Here is a 23538-nt window from a genome sequence, read left to right on the forward strand (position 1 = left end):
ATACAGACATCCAAGGCCTGGATTCAATATTTGTGTTGTGTCCCGACAGATAAAAACCAGTGTCCCTGCTGGAAATTTACTTGTTCTATCATTTAATCAATTGCCATTTATGTATTCCTTATTTAATATATTTGAAATACAGATTTTAGCCATACTTTCAAATACTGTAAAAAAAATGGATTTACAGAGCCTTCAGCTGCAAGTCCAGACGACGAGACTGACAGAAGCTGTCTTTCACAATAGATTTTGCTTACCAGTGTGAGGTCATGGAACTATTAGCCAGAATCAATTGCAAGGAATGTATGCACAAACTGAGGAAGCCCCAGTATTTTTTCAACTGTCATTTTGAAACAGGAACATCAGCCTTCATCTCATCAAGACAGCTTGGCAGGATGTCTGGTTGCTTGCTGAATTGATAAACTGCCGTACATAGAGTCAGCCACAGGTGTTTTCTTTTTTTTTTTTTGTTTTTTTTTTGCTAATGTACCTTTGGTAGTACTATGTGCTGCTCACATACTAGTTGGTGAATTTCCCAGTATTTTAAAACAAGGTTGTTTTTGGATCCCTTTTTGAGAACTCCTTTAAGAGACAACTGGAATTTTACGTAATAACGACTATTCCTATGTTCATGTTGTTTATTTTTTGAACTGTTTAACCAGGAAGTCTCACTGATAATATAAAAACAAATGTGTGGCATACGATGCAGCACATTCAACTATGGTTCCATGGAACTGTAAATGCATGATGCAAATACAGTTAGAGAGATAACTTTCCACTGTGACTCTGGGTTGCATTCCCAAACTAAACAGGAACTCCCAAAACTGAGGAATTTGCCCATATTTGGATATGAATGTTTATCCCCCTACTTTATCTATGTTATAAAATAGAGCAGACCTATTCTTAAATATTCTGTTATTTGTATTATTAGTTTGCTTCATATTATTATATTATTAGCTGGCCTGTTTAGGCATAGTTGATCATTTCAACGATAACGAAAGGCGGCAAATAAATACAATCAATTTTATCGTTTGTGACTTAAGTATATTCTGTGAAAGACATGAATATCGCCCAAGGCACGAAACATTATTTGACAGCATCCACGTTTGTCCACGTATACTATGCTGGCCTATACTTTTCAAACAGTGTAGAAGCTTACAGAGTTCGTTTTTAATTGTAAGATGTAAAAGGACATCAATAAAGAAGTTTGAGTACAAAACCTGCATCTCCGTAAATTAGTTAGGACGATTCTATTTTATCTGCCATTTGCTCTCACACCCCTACTCTCCTTGGCAATGGTGCATTCCAGAGTGCCTGCGACTTTGTAGCGGGATGGAATGAAAAGTTGAGACAAAAGTTGGTGCCGGATGAGAGGGTGCAGAAGGAGAGTGCAGAGGGGGACCCTACCGTGTGTTAACTGAGGAGAAGACACAGAAACCCGAATGGAAAGAAATTAGAAGGCTACCAGGATCAATCAAAACGTGGGAAAACACCACCGTAATATTTATCCAGAGACGTAATTGATAAACACAGATCCACGTGCTGGAAGTGAAATGAAGGGCTATATTGTAATAGTGCTTCTCTGTGCATCATCTGTGGAGTGCCAGCAAAGAGGTGAGCTGGAAATAATGCCTTTCCTATTGACTCTGCATTTTCTTTGAATGATCTTTGAACACGAGGTCCAGAAACAGCGGAAACATATTTTTGATAAATACTTGTGGAGATGACAAAAATGAACTTATACCTTTTAATATTTCCCTCCTGAAATGTGGTTACACATGTAAATAAAGTTTCCTTGTCATTATATAAAAACTTGGGGGCTTATGCGTGGTTGCATTATCATCCTATTAAAACTTAACTAAAAAATGGGCAATATAAAATTAACAGTTGCCTACTTTTAATCCTAACATTTGCTTTTGAGTAATATATTACGTTTCTTGGCCTTTATTTTTGTTGTAGTTTTGCTGAAATACGAACTATAACTACTACACATGTTGTCTATGTGTGCAGTTTGTTATCGTGTTGCACTTTTGTTCAAAGCAGTGTAAGCTTCTTATTAACATGCGGATGAAGTAACAAACCCTTCTACTTCAAATAGCCAACAGCTTGCAGTCGGTTTACTTGCCAACGCAATGACCATTGCGAAGTGTTCAAGAGAGGCTCTCACAAAATGAAAGAAATTCCAGGCCTTTATAATACAAATGAATGGTAATGCCAGACGTGACTTTATGCTTTGTTACGTGACTCACCATAGAGTATACTCTCTGTACTCCTCCACGATGTGGCATTTTACAAAATAACACCTATTTACAATACGTAATGATATTATAGACTGTTATAATTAATTTTATTATTTGAATTATTTAATATTTTGTAATATACATGCAATACATATACACATAGATCGCATGCACTTTTCCACGTAATTTAGCTGTAGCATTTATGATTCATGCTTTGAAATATAAATATATTGCACCATTTAGTACAGTTAGTCAGTAATCTCAATTGGCCACTGTACGTACCTGTGTGCTGGATGTATAAGTAACTTGCATGTCCTTGCACATGATTACGTTTTGCCTGATTATAATAGGTCATGAGACTTGTCTTAATCCCAAATATATAAATGTAGCATAATGTTCTGGTGACAAAGACTCAGTCTAGAATTAAGCATTGTGTAGGAGCATCTGTGAATGGAGGAAACAGGCTTGAGTTTGTAGTACTCGGCCTAATTTATTTAGCACTTTAGTCAGAATCACGGGAGAGGTGATGGTCCTTAGCACCATTTGCTCTGACTTGAAAGACCATGTGAATTCCGATCAAAGTAAAACAATCGAAAGTCATGCCAACAAGAGTACAACAAAAGTCAGGGTGATTCCAAATGGAGTCCACATAACACAACCATACTAATGAGATTTTTCACCAGTGATTGGGATTGTAATTTACAATCCCCTGGTTAATTTGACCCCCCAGTGAGATTAACAGGTGGCAACAAACAGTCCATCATGGCAGTCTTCTGTGAGAATGCATGATTTTCACCTCTTTTCCTGCATACCAGCTATTATCACTGATCAGTGAGACCTGCTTGGCTGCTGTTAAGGCTTTTGAAGTTAACAAGTATTATACACATGCTTTCATCTATAATTTACAAGACTAATTCTAAAAAATCCTCTCCATATCACTTTGTATGGAGTAAGATGCATTTTCAATTGATTATTCATTAAATATATGGCTCTTATCATCATAGAATTATCACTTGTGTCACGTTCATACTATTTAATTAGAAAAGTTTTGTTTACTTTCAAGTATGTTTGACTGCACAGTCAGTCAGAGAGTGTCTCCCTCTTTTGTTGGATAAGGTTTGGTATCTTTGGATCATCGGTTTGTTGCCCAGCAGTGGACAGATGTGGAAATGATATTCAACTACTGGCCTTTTCCTTTTGGGATAGTCTCTAGGTCCTTTGTGACACTGAATAGGATATGTTGTGGAAAATTAATAAATATGAGGAAGATGATGAAAATATCATGGAAACTTTGTAATGCTGTGTCAGTTGAACATTTTGTGCCTTATTTTTTAGTACGTTCTTCAGTGTTATGTTTTTTAGATTATTCCTCAACATTTACATTCACCCTCATTTTAGTGACCTTATGAGGGTGTGAAAGGAAAAAGTTGTTGGAGTGAACATATGCAAAGAAGCACATCCTATATTTGTATGGATTTTTTAAACTAAAAATATTTTACCAACATAGATTGGTACTTTGACCATTTGTGTAATTTTATTTTGCTAAGAACTGAGGTCATAATGATCTTTATTTCACTTGAATTGAAACACATTGCACATTTGTGTTTTCACCTGATCTTGGTCATTTAATTTAAGGAATCATTGTGCTTTTTAACATTTACGCTTAATTTCAGCAGCCGAGGAATACGTAATGTTTTTTTCTTTCATGCCATACCCAATTATGTTTTTTGAAAGAAATCCTTGATTCCATCATGGTCAGTGGTCTCAAGTGTCTTTCACAACAGCACATGCAACATGCAACTTTCTCCTTGCTTTGGAGCTGTCTGGCCTTGCTTAATTTGTGTCACAGCACATGCAGTAATTTCTACTAGGGCATGATGGACATACCTTTTAGGCAGAAATATGTTCAGTTACAGTACTCATAGACCAAATCACTGACATGCCCCAAAAGTAGCTTCGGGTGTGTGATTCTAGTTTAAACACACAAAAAACTTAGCCTTGCAAGCCCTGCAATGATTTAAAATGATTAAGTTTGCAGTACAAAAGCAAAGACAGAGAACATACAGAGTGAGAAATTGTAGATCATTTTCTTTGCCATATAATAATCAGGTATGACAGCTATAGTATTTTCTTTTGAAACACGTTTTTTGTGTGAAAGTTCAAAGTATATATGCTTTGAAGAGATCATCTCATGCAAATCTCATCTAATCTGATATCACCCATGTTGAAAGCTTTTTACCATATTGATTGTGTTACTGTAGACAGCCCTTCTCTGTTAACATTTGCATGTGATAGCAAGCAAACCATTCAACAATGGCCTAACAAAGTAGCAATATAAACACAATAAGATTTTTTCAAACATGTTTTTGTTCTATCAATGTACTGACATACATCCTCTGCTTCTTGTGATTCCTTACACTTTTCCCTACTTACTGAGTTAACTTATTAAAGCACTGTTATTTATTTGTCTTATTTTTGGAGTTTAGTTGTGCTCTTTGACCCTACTCACACTATACCCCAACCCTCACTTCCACTCAACAGTGTCTTCCCAGCTGTGTTGACAATGGAGAGGATTAGCTCTGTGTGAAGGTGCATGTTGCCTCTAGGCAACAAGAGTTATTTATTAGTGCAGGAAGGGATGCTGGAGGTCTGGAATGGCAAAGCATGAACTTGCACCACTAATTTTCCTAATGTGCCGCTTTACAGCACGGAATCACTGTTTCACTGCAGGGTTAATCATTTGAAGGGTGTAGGCTATTTAAATGTGTTATTTGTGAATTTGTTGATGTATGAAAAGAAGCACGCATCTTACTTTAGCGATGAACTACCAAATGTTATCAAGTAGCAGAATGAGATTGACATTGCATATGGTCTTTTGTAGACCCAGTCACCCCTCTGAAGTGTTTTTCTCGTCTCACTGTCACAAGTGAAATGTTGATTTGTTTTGTGAGTATATTTTATATTTATGTCCTTGTGTAGTTTACCCATTTACTAGTCTTTCTTCTTTCTTCCCACAGTGTAGTTTTCTAAAGAAATGGGGGTGGGATTTATTGCAGAGTTTGAGGGTGGGGGAGTTTTTTGTGTGGGCGGGGGATGGTCAGATGGCCAATTGATGGGATTTTTTTGGTTTGTGCTTCATTGTGCATAAAAATGACATAAGACTTTCTCACACAAAAGGACCATTAGCCTGTTCATTGAAAAGCTCTGTAGCTAAGTATCTTGTAATTTTGTAGATAACCTTGTATTTATCATTTTTTAAAAATGTATAACTCATTGGAGATTAATTTTAAGGTGTCTGCAAAAAGTGCATTTGTATCTGAGAGTGAACTCTTAGGAAATTGTATACGTGGATGTGACAAATACACAAAGTCAACTGCCTTTACAGAGCTAATTAATACTGTACATTTTTGTTAATATCAATCATTTTACATTCAAACATTACATTACGTTTGCTTTTCATGGGTTTTGTAGTACTGATAACTTTTCATGTAGATTGGTAGAGTGTGTAGAAATATACTTGACTTGTAATGTCAACCATAGCATTGGAAATGTATTTCTAAAACAAAAAGAGCTTTCTGTTTGAACCATCTTATGTTTTAGGGGACCAAAGAGAAGTTAGTAATTGGGTGACCGTCTGTCATCTAAAGGGCTTCCAGTTTCATTGATCCCTGCGTAGCACGGCTGACCTAGTCTGCCCTAATAGTGGCATCTTTTTTCTCAAACGTGAAGCTCACAGTTCTTCACCGCTAACACAGATGGTTTCAATGATTGAACTGTTGAAAGGTTTCTTTGTGTTTGTTGGCCACCGCATTCCAAAGATAGCCGAGGCTGAGCAGAATCTGCTGGTGTAATCCAGGAGCATTCTGATGAGTTAACCTTTGGGAACTGATTTGGTTCAGATAAGTCAATCATGGGGGATCACTGTCCAAACATTGTGCTGCATTGAAAGCCTACCTCGTTGGTCAGTGGAAAAGTTGACCCCTGACCACCATTGAACATTAGAAAGATGAAGAAAGCAGAAAGAATGTACATCAATCAGCTTGTCATCCTACTCTCACCTTTAATCATGATTAACATCCCTTCATTACTTAAACATATTTCATTAATCCCCCTGAGCAAAGTATATTTAAGTGCACCATCGTAATAGAAACATGGAAACATAGTTTACATGTGGAACCCTGAGACGGCACAAATTGTCTGTAATTGTCTTGCATTTACTAGTTTATAATTTTTTTATTAATTAACTTATTTTCTTTATTAATTTATTCAATATGTATAATTTTTGTTAACATGATCCTGTGTGAAATGACACCATGAACAGTGTTGGGGTTCTCTTAATTATTTGAAACTGAGGTAAGGAAATCAGGTGACAGTGAAAAACAAATTTTGTTGCTCCGATAAAACTTGTGTGGGCATGGCTGTGGGGGAGAACAGTAACACTTATCTCTTGTGAGCCTGCAGGGTTTCATTTAATCAAGCTGGTGTGTTCTGAATAACCGCTTGATTATAACTCCAGTTACTCTTCTTTTTCATTCAGATTTGTCTGGTTCTATAACAAGGAACCGCCCAGAGCTTTGGTCTGCAGGTTCTCATTCATTTGGTCCACAGGTTCTCATTCATTTGGTCCACAGGTTCTCATTCATTTGGTCCACAGGTTCTCATTCATTTGGCCCTTAGGTTCTCATGCAGTCATTGATGGGACGGCAGTGCAATAAAGTCCCAAGCTGTATTTGTCTGAATGTGTGAAAAGCAGGTGCTTGGCAGCCTTTACCTACATGATCACCAGGTCACCTGGAACAACACACAAATGAGGGGGATGAGTGCAGGACTTTACTGAAAGGAGCAGCTGTGCTCCTCCTGTTAGGCACAGTGCACGTCTGTCTGTTCAGCGTGATTTACGGTTCATCCCTGTCACCCAGACACCCAGAGTTCATCGGCACTAACTCTCAGACACTGTTGTGTGTTGGAAGACAGTGGAGACTTTGAGATAGTATATTCAGTTACTTATGCCATTTATTTATTTGGATTTTTGGTAGTGTCACAAGAGTAGCAATCACTTTTAAACATAAGTGATGGCGTAGTTGAAATGCGGCTTCTTCTGTCGTGTTGGTTTGAGCTCTTAACTAGTGCACATGAGGGTGAGGCCAGGGCCCATTCAAGTGAACTGTAGTTAAAGTGCAGGAGATGTGACTTTTCAGCAGCAGGTTGAGATATGTGTGTTAATTACATATGAAAGTATGTTAACATACTGAAACTTATGGCTCATTTAACATATTTCATTCGCAAGGTTTGCAGTTCAGTCAAAGGACCTCTTTCTCCAGCAAAGTAGTCTTTGTGTATGAAGTTTCCTTTAAAATTCGGAATACCGGGTACTATGCCTGACTGACCTATTCCTTAGGACAGATAGTTGGGGAAGTTGAATAAAAAAGTACCATATCCTGAATGACGAGTGGCAGACGTTTGAATATAAAAATATAAAATTGTTAATGTCTGTATATTAAAAAAAAGAAAACATCTGGATATATCCTATAATTCAGTACTTTATAACACGTTTATCATGATGACTGAAATCTGGTCCTTGTTCCTGTATGGTTTTTAAATGAATTATTTTAATGTTTTTGTATTTTTCACTATTTTTAGTGGTCTGGTCTGATTCAGACTTTAATCTTTTGCATGAAGAAACAATAGCCTTTCGTGATTGTCTGTTTTTTACTGAAACTTTTCCCATTGAGAAATAGTGAATGTTGAGTGGGTAGTGGTCAATGGCCCTTTTTATCAGACATGCAATGGCTAGACACAGAGATTCCTTTTAACCACACAATCAGAACAATTACTTTTTATCTGTCTTATTTCTTATCTACAGGGCTTTTAACATTTAAATGGCTGAATAATGCTTTTGAGGGCATTTTAGTTCAGCTGGAATTTGTATTGAACAAAGTGTCTCTCCAAGAACACTTGTGAGTCATTGTTGAATTGATACACTAGTTGTGGATGTCTTCGTGTAATGAGAGGAAAACTTTCTTGGTATTGAGTGGATAGAATAGTTCTGCAGGTTGTATTTTGCGCCATCCGAATTTGGTAGTTTTAGCCTTTCATAGACATGGACTGGTCAGATTGTAGTGTTTAGTTGTAGAACACCCTTTGTGCCCTTTTTATTGTTCTTCTAGAGTGCTGAGGTGTAGCTGGTGAAAGACAAAGACCTAGGGGGTTATCACCAGCCTCTAAGGGAGACCAGATGAATAGAGTTCACCCGCCATCAATTGTCCGAGACATCATTTTACCCATCAGTGGTCCATGTAAACATGTGGGAGGATTATGTGTGTGTGTTTGAGGGATGGGGGGCTGTTCTTCAAAGACATGCCCTGCAGAGCTACCATTTTGGCAAAGTGGCAAATTGAAAAGCTTTGGACGTGTGCTGATGGGCCTTCCCTCAGGGAGGTCTCTCATCTGAGGCAGGGTGTGAGAGGGTGGGGGGGCTTTCACCACTTTGGGGGTGGGGGTGGGGGTGGGAGGGCGCCCCTGAATATTTGAGCTTTGCAGCTTTTTTTACACCTCATTCTTCAATGGTCAGTGGCCTCTTGTTTCTGCTGGTTTTCAAAATAAGAAAAATAATTTTGAAGAAACTGAAAAGTATAGAAATGAGACATAAAATACATTTGATAATTTAAATCTCCATCTCATAATCCTGCTGTTTTTACACCTATAACTCCAATATTTCTTTTGAAAAGACATGAGGCCAATCTGGGAACATGCCTGATTTCTGGAACAGTAATTACTGTGTTTCACATAGCAGTGGTCTGTGGTGACCTGCACACCACCAGAACAATTACAGTATTCCCACACAGAGAGCCCTACTCTATTCCCTTTGGAGGTTTCATCAAACAAGATGATTCACTTGACATTCCAGCATATTGTATCAAGTCTAGACAAACTGGAACGTGGCCCCAGAACCCAGTAGAAGCACATATGAGTTTGATTTTAAAAGCTCAAGGCAATCTTCAAAAACATTGGGTATGCTTTTGAAGTAGCCATCCTTTATCTTCATATTAACTGAATATGTTGAAAGTCTAAATAGTGAACTCTATCTGATCTATGTAATAATGAACTCTATGTCTGCCGGCTTATTGGACACCCTAAGCCAGGGTGATACATGCTGAAGCACTGACCTTGCACTTTAAACATGTACCTGCTCTTAGATCTCATTCCTTTTCTCACTGAAACAAAAATCAACAGCTATGTTGATTCTTTTAAAGCTGCTTTGATTCTCTTCTGCGCTTCTTTTAAAGCACCCATGCTCCAGATTAAGTGCAGAAGGTATCTTTCCTTTTCTTACTGCCATGGCTTACTGATATGTCTCTCCCTGCCCCCCCCCCCCCCACATTTATCCAGGCCTCTTCCCTGCCATCCTCAACTTGGCCAGCAATGCTGAGATCTCCACCAACGCCACCTGCGGTGAACCTGAGCCTGAGATGTACTGTAAGCTGGTGGAGCATGTGCCACGACACCGGATCCGGAACCCGCAGTGCCGGACCTGTGACAGCCAAAGTGCCAATCTAAAAGGTGTGGATTCTGAACTTCGGCACTGCGGTTTCTAATGGCCTTGTTCCATATTCAGGCTTAAACTGAATGTGTTTCATTAACTGTAAAAATATGCATTCATGGTATTTGGATAATTAGGCCAAAACCTTCCACTTTTTTGTTGCAAATTTTAAAATAGTAATGTGGATTGAATTAAATGATGGATGTTAAATGATGTATTGACGCTGCAAGGAAAAACCCATCCCATACAAAAAAAATCATTTGACATACATTTTATTTGGCCCTTATGTTTATATTTGAAATACTATTTAGAAATATTTTTTATTAAGTGCATTGTACAAAAATTTCACATACATTGGAAAAACGTGTCTGAATATATGAAAACAACCAATTTTTACATATTTTCACATGCATTAGCAACGCATCATAAAATCTATGTTCAATTATTTTTTCTGTATGGGTTCATTATGTTTCTGAGATATTGGATAGACAAGATAACCTTAAGGTGTTGTAATTTCCTGCAAATACAGCAAGACTTATTATGCATGCAATAAAGAGCTGATTTGTGCTTTTTTGGCATCATAGAACGACACCCCATCACCAATGCAATCGACGGAACCAACCAATGGTGGCAGAGCCCCAGCATCAAGAATGGTCGTCAGTTCCACTGGGTGACCATCACTCTGGACTTACGACAGGTAGGACTGACACCTCTGCACTATCACGGTACTGCTTTTCTGCACCTGGCGGAACAAGTCTACATCCTATTTTTTACAAGTGTAGTAATGATACTCGCAAAAGTCTGTTCTATACAATTAGCTTTTTCTTTTTTTTCCAAGCCTACACTTTCCCTTTGTTCTGATTGGCTGTCATCTTTGAGCCCCCAGGGCTTAACTGGAAATAAGACTTTCAGACAGGAAGTCACACTACCCTTTCCTGCTCTAAATCTTCGGCTCATCAGCTGTTTGATACCTGCAGCTATAAACCTGCACTGCTGGCACGTGTTGTAACACACCTGCCTATAAAACCTCACAGATTTATGCCCTGCTTTAAAGGATTTACTATGCTCTGATTGGCTGCAAGATGCCAGAGTGATTGCTCCACTCATGCAAGACTGACTTGTTACAATAAATCCCTGCTTACAAATTTCTCAAGGCTAACTGATTCCAGGAGCAGGGGATAATGTTTCATTGTATGAAACATGAAGCACACAAAGGTCATTTTTCAAGCATGTCTAACACTTATATTGCAGATTTAATATAATTGGCAACTGATATAAAACATTATATTAATTCCCAGATGTTCACATTTCACACTTTAGCTGATTTTCCTTCAATTTGCTTCATTACCTCATTTTGTATGTCAACTATTTTCTGAAGCATAAATTATAAAATGGGATTTTAAGTAAAACTACTTATCTATTGTGAAGACCTTGGTGAATTTGTTTAGCCTGAAGGTTGTCTGAAGTTCTCTGTTGTTTTCAGGCCGCGAAGTCTAAGCAGTGTCGTTTTAGTCATGCTTCCTGTGTGTACAGGCGGAGACAGTGGAATTATTTTCATTGCTATTTTTCACTTGTATCTCATGTGATATAGTGGCCACAGCTAAAAATGTTTGCCATACCTCTAAAAACAATGCTCTGCTTGCATGTACAAGTCACACAGATAACATGGTATGGTGGCCATATTGCAAATACCAAATATGTGTTCTTCTGGTTTGCTCTGGCCTACTCTTTATTTAGCATTTCCGTATAATAGTTTTCCGTATGAGAGTTTGTACTGGAGGTCCATCCAAGGGCCGTCGCTCAAATTGTGTTCCTTAAAGGAGTTTAGCGTTCCTGTGAGGCGATGTGCTGTGAGACCCCAGAGCCACCGAACGGCCTAATCTGGCCGATGCGGAATACGAGACATTCCTGCTCTGATGGAGGAAGATCTGGGTGGTAGTGGTTTGCCTGAATGCTCCAGACAGCCTAATACCCTCTAATTACTTTACTGATTTGAAGTGAAATGATTCCGTCTGTTAAAGCAAGCTTTGAAAATCAAACAGCGACCTGTTTGCCTGTAATGGGATGTGCGTTCCTTTAGGTTAATTCACTAAAGCACCTGGCCATATGAAGAGCATTTGATGATTGCCATGTTGCGTGGCATATGCCTATATAACATTGTATTCCCATGAGGTTTGGTGTTTTGCTTGGAATAATGGAGTAGGCAGATTGCTTTAGTTATTCAAGGCATTAATTATATCCTGGTGTTAAAAATCCACAGCATCAAAATAGCATCAGAATAGTATGCGAGAAATCGGTCCAATTTTATTTTTACAGAAACCCCAACTTTTAATCTACTTGAAAAACTACTGTTTAAAATTAGTTTTTTGTTTTTTTAAAACAAAGGAGAGATGACAGTATATCTCTTCCACTTCATTCAGACACAGGGAAAGGGTTACAGATAGAGATTGCATCACAGTGCAGAAAGAGCCATGGTGGAGAATCAGACCCTTAGGCTGGGGGGGAGGGGCGGTTGGGGGGCAGGAGGAGGATTTGTATGTGGGTTGTGGAACAGTCACCCTACAGACTCCACCACATGGTAAAATTAAAAGAAACCGAAAGGATGCTTTTTAAAGAAAAAAGGGATTAATTTGATTCTCTGTTTCTGATCCTCAAGGTGCCAGTGTTTGCTTTTGGTTGCATCCTGTATCAGATGGTCTTGCTAGCTAAGCTCATTTAGAGAAAGCACTTTCTCAGTAGGACAGAAAGCCCTCTGCAGTGGCACGTCCTTACTAAGCCGCACGGTCAATGAGCTGGACTGATGTGAGCTAGACCTGCTGGGGCCTGAGTGGCAGGAAACAGTCGCCAAATTGTTTTTTTGGGTCACCGTGGTGATTAGCCACCATTTTATCCTGGGGGCCAATTTGAAAGGATAAGCAAAAGAATCTGACCCCCGTGGCTGTAGGTTGAGCATGCAAATTTCCGAATGCACAAAAAAGTGCTTTCTTGAGTTCAAAGAAGGGTAGATTGAACAACCCACAGTGTGGACACCTCTTCGTGAAAGTTATTTGGATTTAAACAAGCCATTAAGTTGCCTTTGGTGCACAGTGGAACCTTCCTTTGTGAGTGGCTGCAGGTTTGCTGTAGGGAGGAGAAAAGATAACAAGCCTCGGGCAGCAGGGGATTCAGCCAGTGGGAACGAAGCAGTGCTGAGACACTGGGATTACCAGCTCCTGAAAGTAACAAAAACCCAATTCTGTTCTCTCCGTCACTGCTCCGGTTACAGAGACAGGAGCTCAGTCTCTCCCATGTAGCCAGTTGAAAACAAAACTCAGGAACACAGAATTGGAACAACATAGGGTTTGACAAAAGGTGACAAGGTGACTTGTGATGACCCAGGTGCCCATCACAAGTAAGAGACCTTAGGGATGTCTGAGCCATTTTGAGGTCGTCTGTTTTCACATCCGTATCACATAAAGGATTCAATCATTTGTATTCCATCAAACTCAAATGAGTGTAGCATTTGCCATCTGAACATAGACCATAGTGGTGAAAGTCATAAGTAGGCCTGAGCACATTAAAGGGCTTGATTTATAAAAAGGATTCTTATGCTTTATTTCTTTATTCATAAAATGGATTAACAAAGTGAACTTGTGATGGAGTTTGTTAGTAGAATGAGGGGGCATAAATGGAAATTAGCAAAAGTAATTTTTTTTGCAAAGTAGTCACTGTGTGGAATAGCTTGCCAGATTGTGTAGTAGAGGTAGAAACTGTGGGTTTTCAAGACCAGGCTTGGTACGGTGCTAGATACTGTCTAGTTTGTAGATGAACTGAGCACTAGGTACACTTTAATTGTAGGAAAATGGAGAGCATGTAGGGCTGAATGGCCTGTTCTTGCCATTATGTTATGTTGTGTTATGTTATTTGGCATAAGGCTTGCTTCCTGGGGAATGATAAGAATCTCCTTTGTTTGGTTAGGTTTGGGGTAGTGTGTGTGGACCTTGAGGTCTCGGAAGTAGATTTATTTTTCGGCCGCAATTTAGTCATAATAATAATTAGTTTGCTACAAGTTTGATACAGTTGGCATGGGGTGTATGTGCTGAAATTGTACAGCTTAACCATGCAGGCTCCTGACGTGTGTCAGATGCTTACCCATCTTGTAAGCACCTACAATCAGTGATTTAGTAGCTGTTTTACTAGAATCATGTGCGATGTCAAGTTCCACATACTTTCAGGGAAGGGCAATAAGCAAAAAATGATAAATGATTTGATAATGATACGACACAGCTGAAAGGTACAATACATGCACAGTGTTACATATAAGAAGTGACACGTGGTAAAATGGTGATATTGTTGCATTATTCTGATAAAAGTCACGTTTATTCAAAAATTGTAGGTAGATACAGAGGAAAATCGATGCCCACTCCACAACAACTCAGAGGTACACACAACACATATACATTCATGTTCAAAATAAAGAAACTGAGAACCAGATTCATTTAATGGGACCTCTGAGCAAGACATGCCTTTCATTGGGAACATAAACCAGGAACACATCCGACATAATTTCACCCTGTTGTGGAAACTCTAAAATTGCAATCTTGTGAGTTGTGGGCCATGTAGTCTATCAGATCCTCACAAGACAGATAATGGATTCTGCCATCGCCTACAGAGCTAGTTATCTCTCATTGCAGAAATTCTTTTGTAGCAATTGGGTAGTGCATCAAGCTTCTTGAGGGGACCTTCTTGTCTCACTGCCAACAGCCAATAAAAATGGTCATTCTGTGATTTAAGTAACAGCTGTTTCATGTTTCTTGTCCAAGCAGAACATGAGAAGGTCGGTTTGAGATTCATTACTACTCATACATTCATGCTCGTTTTCTAAATCGTAGTGCGACAGGTACAAGTTCATAACGACTTGTCGCCCAGGCTCTAGAACAGGGGTGTCAAACTAAACTCCTGGGGAAACAATATGTTTCTATCCTGGGAAGGGATGGAGTAACATGCGACAACACAGCTGGTCAGTGAGGTGTTTGGACAGGAGTATCTTTGTTTATCCTGAGCATGTCGTATTTGATCTGCCTGGGGGGTGGACAGGATGGGTCCTCAGGAATGGCTCTGGGATTTTGGCCAGCCAGTGATAATTGGATAAATAGTTTGGCCTGGGGGGAAGGATTGGCACCAATTTCCCTGTCAGCCTTCCTTTTCCTGGCACATAGGTTTGAGCTCCTACCCCTCCATATCTCTCTTTCCCTTGGGGACTAAAATCAACACAGAGCACAGCAGTGTTCAGCTATACTGATTTCACAGTATTGACCTTTTTGTTTGTATTAGTACATGGTGTAACTTCTCTCACACCTTTATTCAAGCTTACAGATTTAAAAGTAACACCACATGCCATTTGTTTTACATGCCACAACATTCTGAAGGTTTGCTTTGATAAAATGCTGATTTGATGTGCTAGGCATCCATTTTGTTGGGCTGTCCAACATAGATTATACAGCCATAATGAAGATAGAGGCAACTGTTTAAAATGTATTTGTGGTTGGATTACGCTGTATGTTCAGTTACATGTTATGCATGATAAACTGCCATTTACATGCATAGATTTCCAAAAAATATGAATTGCCAATTTGCAACAGTGCGATTTGAGGACAATTGGAATTATTAGTGGCAGATTACAATAGCAAAGGAATTGTATACATTTCATTTGCTAATGTGCACTGATGCACTGCATTGCTGGGGTCAGGGAGCTTTGCACACACGGGTACAGAGTGTTCTTCAGTCATCCCAAGACCCTAGCAGTGCTTTAATAACAAATATGACTTCCAGTCTCTGATTAGAAACGCAAAGTATCTGACATAGGAAAACATGCAGCTGTCTGATTGATTGCACTGTCCAAACATACCAAGAGAGGAGACGCACCTGCAGCTGTTGGTATGAGCAAGATAAAAACGGGTGAACCATTTTCACATGGTCCTCACGAGTACACTGCGTTCCTCCTGATATCATCAGAAGATACTTGAGCTCCCTGCATTCTGAGCCCACAGAGGAGTCCCTTTTTGGAGTGTTACTGTACAGCGCAGGTCTAATGACATGGTCTCCAGATCCCTGCTCATCTTATTTAGCTTGGATGCTGTCCCACAAGCCCAGGTGTACAGGCCTTGGGAAGATGTAGCAGATGTTGACTGAATGTGGGAACAAGGCAGGTCACCGTGCGTTTCTCTGGGGTGTCGTTGGGCAGCGGTGATCTCCCAGCGCCCCGAACGTGAGATGCATCATGAAGCTTGTAGGATGGATTCCTCTTTGGCATAAAGCTTTGCAGTTGTGTTTATAGTATTATCTCCTTTAACACCACGTACCGCATATTTCTGGAGTTGATGCTCATTTGTCCTTTCTTGATGTAGTTAATCGGTGTTCTTCACCCGAAAATGGCTGGTTATTACATGATGCGTGGTTCAGATTTCACTTAGGAAGCCAGTTTGATCTGTGTGATTTGTGAGATATAGCTATATGCTCATCATGGTGTGGTATATTTCCAAGAGAGCTCGGCAACAAAGGCCAATGTGCCTTTTAGGGTTTTCAAGAGAACAGTAATTAATCAGAGAGCGATGTTCTTTGAGATGTATCACCATGGCCACAATCATGTATGTCCCTAGAATTCAAATGGAATGGATTACTGTTCTGTCTTCGATAACCGCTCACAATAAAATTTTATTTATGAATTATTTTGATTAATTAACAAATATTTTGGTGGATGTTCATACATAGTCAATGTTTCTTTATGAAATTTATTTTTCTTTTCAAATGAAAACTTACTAGAGACTGATTTATAATGTACATGTGACAGTTTTTTTTTTTTTTTAAGTTCAATACTTTTATTCAGTGATGTAGATACAGCATTTTAAGACATGGAACTGGACACTGATCCCACACTATAAGTGTAGCGAGGATATCATCACCATTAGTTACTATTCATGAATTACTGCTGACTACTTGTGGCTAACACTGTGTGTAATCTCATTTCAACATTGAGATACATTGTAACTTAAAAGTGATGGATGAATGATGCTTTGTTCTGCTCTGTATCTCAGTTCATGGAAGTTCAGAAACTTCAGGGAACAGGAAATCAGCAGGAAGTAAAACAGCAAATCCTTTGAAATACTTAGAGCTTTTAGCAGATTGTACTTTTTTGCATTTTTAACTGTCTTTGGTGTGCCGTTCTGTGCATGGAATTTATACATTATTTGGTGAAAGATCTTGAAAATGTTTTCATGAACCGAACTATAGATTTGTACTCATGTTGTATATGAAGGGTTTGTTTGACATTTCATACCAATGTGACATGACATGTCACTGTAACCAATATTCAGTGTGTTTAGATGCTTCACATATTATCCCATTCTGAGAGTCATGCCACATAGAATTTAATATGGTGTTCTTAATGCCATTTTTAGTAAAATGAAAGATAGTTTCTCATTTTAATTTATTACTCTCCACAGATTATATTGTCAATGTCTTTATCCACTTGTATTTCATGGTAGCTTTATAACATGTAATTATATTGATATATCAAAAGTTAATACATAAGTCAGAAGATAATCTTTGGAAATGTAAATGAAACATCACCCTATAATCACAGATAGTTCGTCTTTGATTTCTGTTTCTGTTTGTGCCTTCACATGTCTTGGTAGAGAAATCAAGAATGTAAATGGAATTTACTCCACCTTCAGATGAAGTGTAAGGATAAGTGTATATTAAGGGGTACCATCAAATAATGTTTATTAGATTAAAGAGAAGCGAGAGATAAATTGCTCCTAACTTGATCAAAGCTTTGTTTTTGTTAGTGGCGGAATCAGAGGGCCAATGTTAATTCAAAGTTGAGGAAAGTCCCATGTGTATTTAATATTTTTCCTTCGGTTGCTAAGAAACACATAAACATAAGATTGTATTTAAAAGTATCAAAGAAGAGGGCTGTGCACAAGAAAGAAATGCAGACTGCAATTAAAATTCGACATACGCAATCTGTTTTTTTCAGATTGCACTCCCACTTGTTAGCCATTAACATGTTCCATTTGCACATTCTTGCGGTCAGTAAGGCCAGATGACATCAAATGTAAATGCCATAAAATGCATGTCCACAAAATGAATCTTGAGAATGCTCTCTCAGAATTTGGTACACAGTTGCTTATTCATTTGATTGGCATGCATTGGAGCAGGTTGGAGACCAGTAGAGGAATGGCAGATGTCTTTTGGTGGCTCTGTTCAAGGTTGGGGATACCCGATGAATGAGGGTTTTGTTTGGAATGCTTGTTAAAACAGGATTTGAGAGTAGCTGACTCAGCAGCCTAGCCCAGTGACTGGCTGGTGAGGGGTAAAAAAACACCATGTAGTCCCCAGTGACCCACAGCCACCCCCAGTCTGCTGTGTAATGGACAGAGAAGCAGCTCATCGGGCTGGTAAACTGAGAGTGAATATAATGGCTGCCCATTAGCCAGATTTGGCTGACTGCTAGATGGGAAGAGGATGTGTTGTTCTTTTCACTGCCAGAAACATGCATGTGATTCTCTTCCTCTTTAACTCCAAAATACAGCTGGATTTGTGTTTCTAGATTGTATTTAAATACTGTTAGCAAGCTAACGGTATTTAACCTACTGTTAGTACATCCAATTCAGTGACTGTTCACGTGGGCAATATATGTTGTGCAGTACATAAATAGCACAATCTTCTGGAGAAAATAAAGCAACCAGTCAATAGCTGTATGAGTCACTGGTGCATGAATGAGTGGATCTCTGTTGGAGGTATTTCTACTGTTGGCACTGGAACCAGGCAAAACCATTCTAAGTTTGGCTGGAATGGCAAAAGCACTTCTGTCACCACGTGAGCAAGTAGAGAGTTTAAGCACTGGTATTAGCAGCCAGGCTTGCGGCTGTCTATAGTCCTCCCTTTGTCAACCTATCTACATCTATATTAAGTAATGAAATTTCTACCAAACAATTCTTTTACAATTCTATGACCTATCGGTACATGTTCTTTGTGGATAATTTCAGCCCAGATCAATAACAATCATTTAATGAAAGATTACCTAAGAGGGAGCTCTTGTACAATAGCAGTTATCTAATTTTCAGCTTTATGTAGATATAGATTGTTTACCATTTGTTCCGTTAGTGCATTTGCATGATTTGGAGGACATTTTTTGGGCTATCGAACAGTAGTTTCGTACTGGCTTAAGACAGAGTAATGGAAAACTACATTGGTAGCCAGCTGGCTAGCGAATACAAACAGGCTGTATTGGTAGGAAAAAAATTGGATTTTGAGCAAGCTGCTGTTAATTACACCAAAACGCGACAACCCTGTTCAACAGTGATGTGTGAGTAACTTGTGTGAACAGTGAGGATTGGCTGGCTGTGGCGATCAGCGGGGGCAGCATTGTTGTATTTCTAGCTGAGTTCCTGGTGGGAAGAGAGCGTTAGCTGCAATAAGTTGTTGTGTTCAGGTTTTCCAGGTGGCCTACTTCATCATCAAGGCGGCCAACTCGCCTCGGCCCGGAAACTGGATCCTGGAACGTTCTCTGGACGGGGTAGAGTACCAGCCCTGGCAATACTATGCCATCAGCGACACAGAGTGCTTGTCCCGCTACAACATCACACCTCGTCTGGGACCCCCCACCTACAAGAGAGACGACGAGGTCATCTGCACCTCCTATTATTCACGCCTTGTCCCTCTGGAGCATGGAGAGGTATGGAATATCCATTTAGATTTACCATACAGAAGAAATACAAGTACAGTATATTCCTATAGTTTAGAGGGATTGCCAATAGGCAGTTGTGATGTCATATTGTTTCTCTGAAAAATCTATTTCGCTATGGACAGACAGTGGTGCTACAAGCAGTAATTGCTCTCCTTTAAATCATTAAAACCATTAAAACCACCTATTTGCATGAGTGACGTAAGCATATATAGCTCTGGTAGGCTTGGTTTATTGAAGACAGTTAATCGTTCATTAATACTCTGGTATTTGTGTAAGGTCATCATTTTCCATTGGATATAAACCCACCTCTTTACAATTAGGGGGGAGGCAATGACCATAAACTTGTGAATGAAAAGCCCTCAGAGCCTCATAGAATAGAGTTTGCTCTCGATGCCCACAAGGCATGCCCTGGCACCCGCTCAGGGCAGGAGTGGTTGGCGCGACCAGTGGACAATGGGTAGTGTATTCAGAGCCCTCCGAATGCCAGCACATAGAGGCATTGACTTCCTTGGAGAGGGAGCAGAATAATGAGATTCTGCGGTTTTAAAAGTAGCCATTCCTTCCACTTAAAAAACTCCCCAGGGTGTGGGCTGGAAAAAAAGAGCCTTTCTGTGGGCTGCAGAAAAGAGTCTATGGGAACTTTTAGCTTTAAAAAAAAGTATTTGTATTAAAATAAAAGTATTAAAATTGTAATTATGTAAATCTCAGATTAGAAGATTGTTGAAAACTGATCTCTGGTTTCCATCTTCATAGATCCACACCTCCCTAATCAACGGTAGGCCGAGCGCAGACGACCTGACCCCTGAGCTGCTGGAGTTCACCTCCGCCCGCTACATTCGTCTGCGCCTGCAGAGGATCCGCACGCTCAACGCCGACCTCATGACCCTCAGCTACCGCGACCCGAAGGAGGTGGACCCCATCGTCACGCGTCGGGTATGTGGTGCTTCAGAGTCCCCGTGAGATAGCGCACCCTTTGTGAGTGCGCCAACAAAGACAGTAGTCCGTAAACATATGCTGGTGTTTCCTGGGACAAAAAGCAAGAGTTATTTGTGCACCATGTTCAATAATAATGGTAGCCTTGGTTCTGTATTCAGTCAAGTTCATTTAAAGGTAAAGATGTCTTATTCAATATAAAAAGCCAAGATGACATCATCGTTTTGAGAGAATCCAGCAGAAAGGGTTTTTCAGAATAGAAACATTCCTTGGTTGGTTCTTGTTTTTTTGAGTGATGAATGCATCGTAAAGGGTTGCATTTTAGAAGCTCAGCTGCAAACCCCACAATGGTTAATTGTCTAAAACAGAAGGCTGTGGGATTATGTGGGAATTAGCACAGACTAGTTGCACTGTCAGCTACCCTGTGTGTCACTGCGCTCTGTGTGTCACCCAGACTGCCACAAGAATTCAGGTTTCTTTAAAACTATCCCATGTCCCTGGAGCCCTTTATTCCTTCAATGTGCTTTATAAGACCTTAGGAATAACCTCTGCAAAACATTTTATCTCGATGCATACTCTAAATCATACGCATACTGTAAATACTAGGTAATCTTTGGGAATTGATATAGGTGCAGATTTTGAGTTCATAAAACACTTTCAAATCAGGACCTGGGTGTAGTTAGCGATGGTAATATTTCAGAAGCGCCACTTTAAATGTTGACATCAATTTAAAAACAAGTTTCAACTGAAAACACTGTGGATGTTTAAAGGACCCCGGCTCTGCCTATACATCATACTGCTGCTAATGACTGACCCCCGAGTCAGAACATACTTTCCCTCCCGCATAATTCATCACATCGGCAGCACTTTACAGCAAGCGCAGTCACCGTTACACACGTTGACGCCCATCAGGAGTTATTGCTTTGATGTCTGAACTGAAGGATTGGATATTCAGGACGAAATCAATCCTGGGCAAAGTGTTTTTTCTGAAGCCCGGCGCGCTCAAATTTTAATGCATGGCAGTGATTTGCCATTAGGGGGTCAGCGCGAGTCGGTCTCGGAATGTAAATCAGGTTTTTTGAAAGGAAAGTATTGTGGCGGTGTGTGTTACATCGTGTTGTTTTGTTGCCCTGCAGTACTACTACTCCATCAAGGACATCTCGGTGGGTGGCATGTGCATCTGTTACGGCCACGCTCAGAGCTGCCCCTGGGACCCCGTCACCAAGGTACCGTAAATCTCCCCAGAAAAGCCCTCTCGCCGTAGGAAGCCAGTCCCCGTCCTAAAAAGGACAGGTCCCCGCGGGCTTAATGCTATGATGTATTCAGCCCCGTCTGTGACTTTGGATCAGGAATGGGTTACTTCCTTTCCCAATGATCACCTCACCAACAAAAATGATTAATTTGGACATTTAAAGAGAACCAAAACACAACCGTCTACTTTAGGCCACTGTAAATGCTCTATACTCTTTGTATAGAAATTGACAACTGTCTTTGTGAACTGGGGAACTCCTTAATTTGTTTGTTAATTTCTTATTTTCAATCAGGTTTTGAATAGGTTGAATAGTTCAATTTTCTTTGAAGTCACTGTCTTAATTTATGTGATTTTACATTTGAAAGTAATGTGGTAATGATTATCTTTAACAGACTTTTCACTCCAGGGAGCTTTCAAGTTTTAACACAGAAATCATATGTGACAAATAGAATATAGATAATGTTTTAAATTACTTTTCTTAAAATCCAGAGATCCCATTTGGTCTGACTTTCCGAACCTCCTTGTTGATGAAATTGCTGTGATTGGCTTTTGCCCCCCCCCCCCCCACCCCCGCCTCCCCGCCTGTTTGCCCCGTATTAATGAGAGAGACACATTAACAAGAGGATGAATGAAAAAAAGCCCAGTTGTAATCCCAAGTGCTGTCAGACTGGCACTTTCATCCCTAGCACAGACCTGCGACACGCTAGCAAGACATCACACAACAGTGTTATTCACACCTTGTGTGGATTCACCGACTTAACATGTGCTGTCTGTGTGTTTAGACTACGAGTGCTAAAAGTGAGAGCCTGACATTTGTAACTGTGTGTGTGTGTGTGTGTGTGTGTGTGTGTGTTTAGGCCTGCTCCACCATGCTGATCGGTTAAGGGTCTGTGAATAGTTCGCTGAGACACTGTTGGGTAGCTGACAGTATGATGAGCATGCAGTGAGGGGAGACATTTCTGCGTCGTTCCTAACAAAACGTCCACTGTTCCCCCTTTTGTCCATTTAGAAGCTCCAGTGTGTGTGCGAGCACAATACGTGTGGGGAAAGCTGTAATGAGTGTTGCCCCGGATACCATCAGCAACCGTGGCAACCTGGAACGCTGTCTGAAGGCAACACTTGCGAGAGTAAGCTGGAGTCATGACAGCTTGAACTTTTTCAAGAAATGTTTTACAGAATTCTGTAGTATGTTACAAAGCTGTTTTAGCTTTTTGATAAACAGGCAAATGAATGGCCATGGTATTTTTCTTTACATTTACTTTAGAAATGGGTGAAATTACCCTGTGCGACCCAGAGGAAAAAGTGTTTAAGTATTTACATTTTTTGACATAATACTGCAAGTGTCCTGGATGATAAAAACATGTGGCAGTGGAAATATTTTCAAAAATATAATTATATATTTTTAGAATGTCTCTTGTAGTGTAGGTTTTAGTACAGTAGAATTTATGGTTCTTGAGATTAAGACCACAGACTCATGTCCTCCACTGGGGACAAAAATGCAGGGCTTGAGGATGATATATTGGACGCTGCAGTTAGCACAGTTGACAAACTTTTTGTTGTGGAACAAACAAACAAAAGATCCACCCGGAAAAAACGTGAAAGCCCTTTTCAGTGTCAGATTTCAAATTGTGTTTCATGGCTGGTCCAAGTTTTTATCAATTGAAATTAATCTTAAGGCATTTATCCCTTATTAAGGCTGGACCATGTAATTTTCTGGGATTTTGATTTCATGCCTGAAGAAGTTTGAAATATGGAGATTTGATTCACATTTGTGTGCTCAACTAGAATTCAATGCTTTAGTAAATTCATGACTCGGTTGCATTGAGTGCACAGACATATTTCTATC

General features: G+C 39.7%; 1 protein-coding gene across 1 annotated transcript in view; it reads left to right on the forward strand.

Annotated features, from left to right (window-relative positions):
- The first annotated feature begins 1340 nt into the window (after positions 1–1340).
- Positions 1341–23538, forward strand: part of lama1 (laminin, alpha 1) — a 54760-nt gene continuing 32562 nt past the window's right edge. The window contains exons 1-7 of the mRNA XM_064331129.1: positions 1341–1611; positions 9627–9797; positions 10362–10474; positions 19253–19495; positions 20261–20440; positions 21577–21666; positions 22702–22819. Coding sequence (XP_064187199.1) covers positions 1551–1611; positions 9627–9797; positions 10362–10474; positions 19253–19495; positions 20261–20440; positions 21577–21666; positions 22702–22819 — 976 coding nt within the window. The 5' untranslated portion in view covers positions 1341–1550. The remainder of the gene's footprint in view (positions 1612–9626; positions 9798–10361; positions 10475–19252; positions 19496–20260; positions 20441–21576; positions 21667–22701; positions 22820–23538) is intronic.

This window comes from Anguilla rostrata, chromosome 4 (genome assembly GCF_018555375.3).
Source record: "Anguilla rostrata isolate EN2019 chromosome 4, ASM1855537v3, whole genome shotgun sequence".
Classification (NCBI taxonomy): domain Eukaryota; kingdom Metazoa; phylum Chordata; class Actinopteri; order Anguilliformes; family Anguillidae; genus Anguilla; species Anguilla rostrata.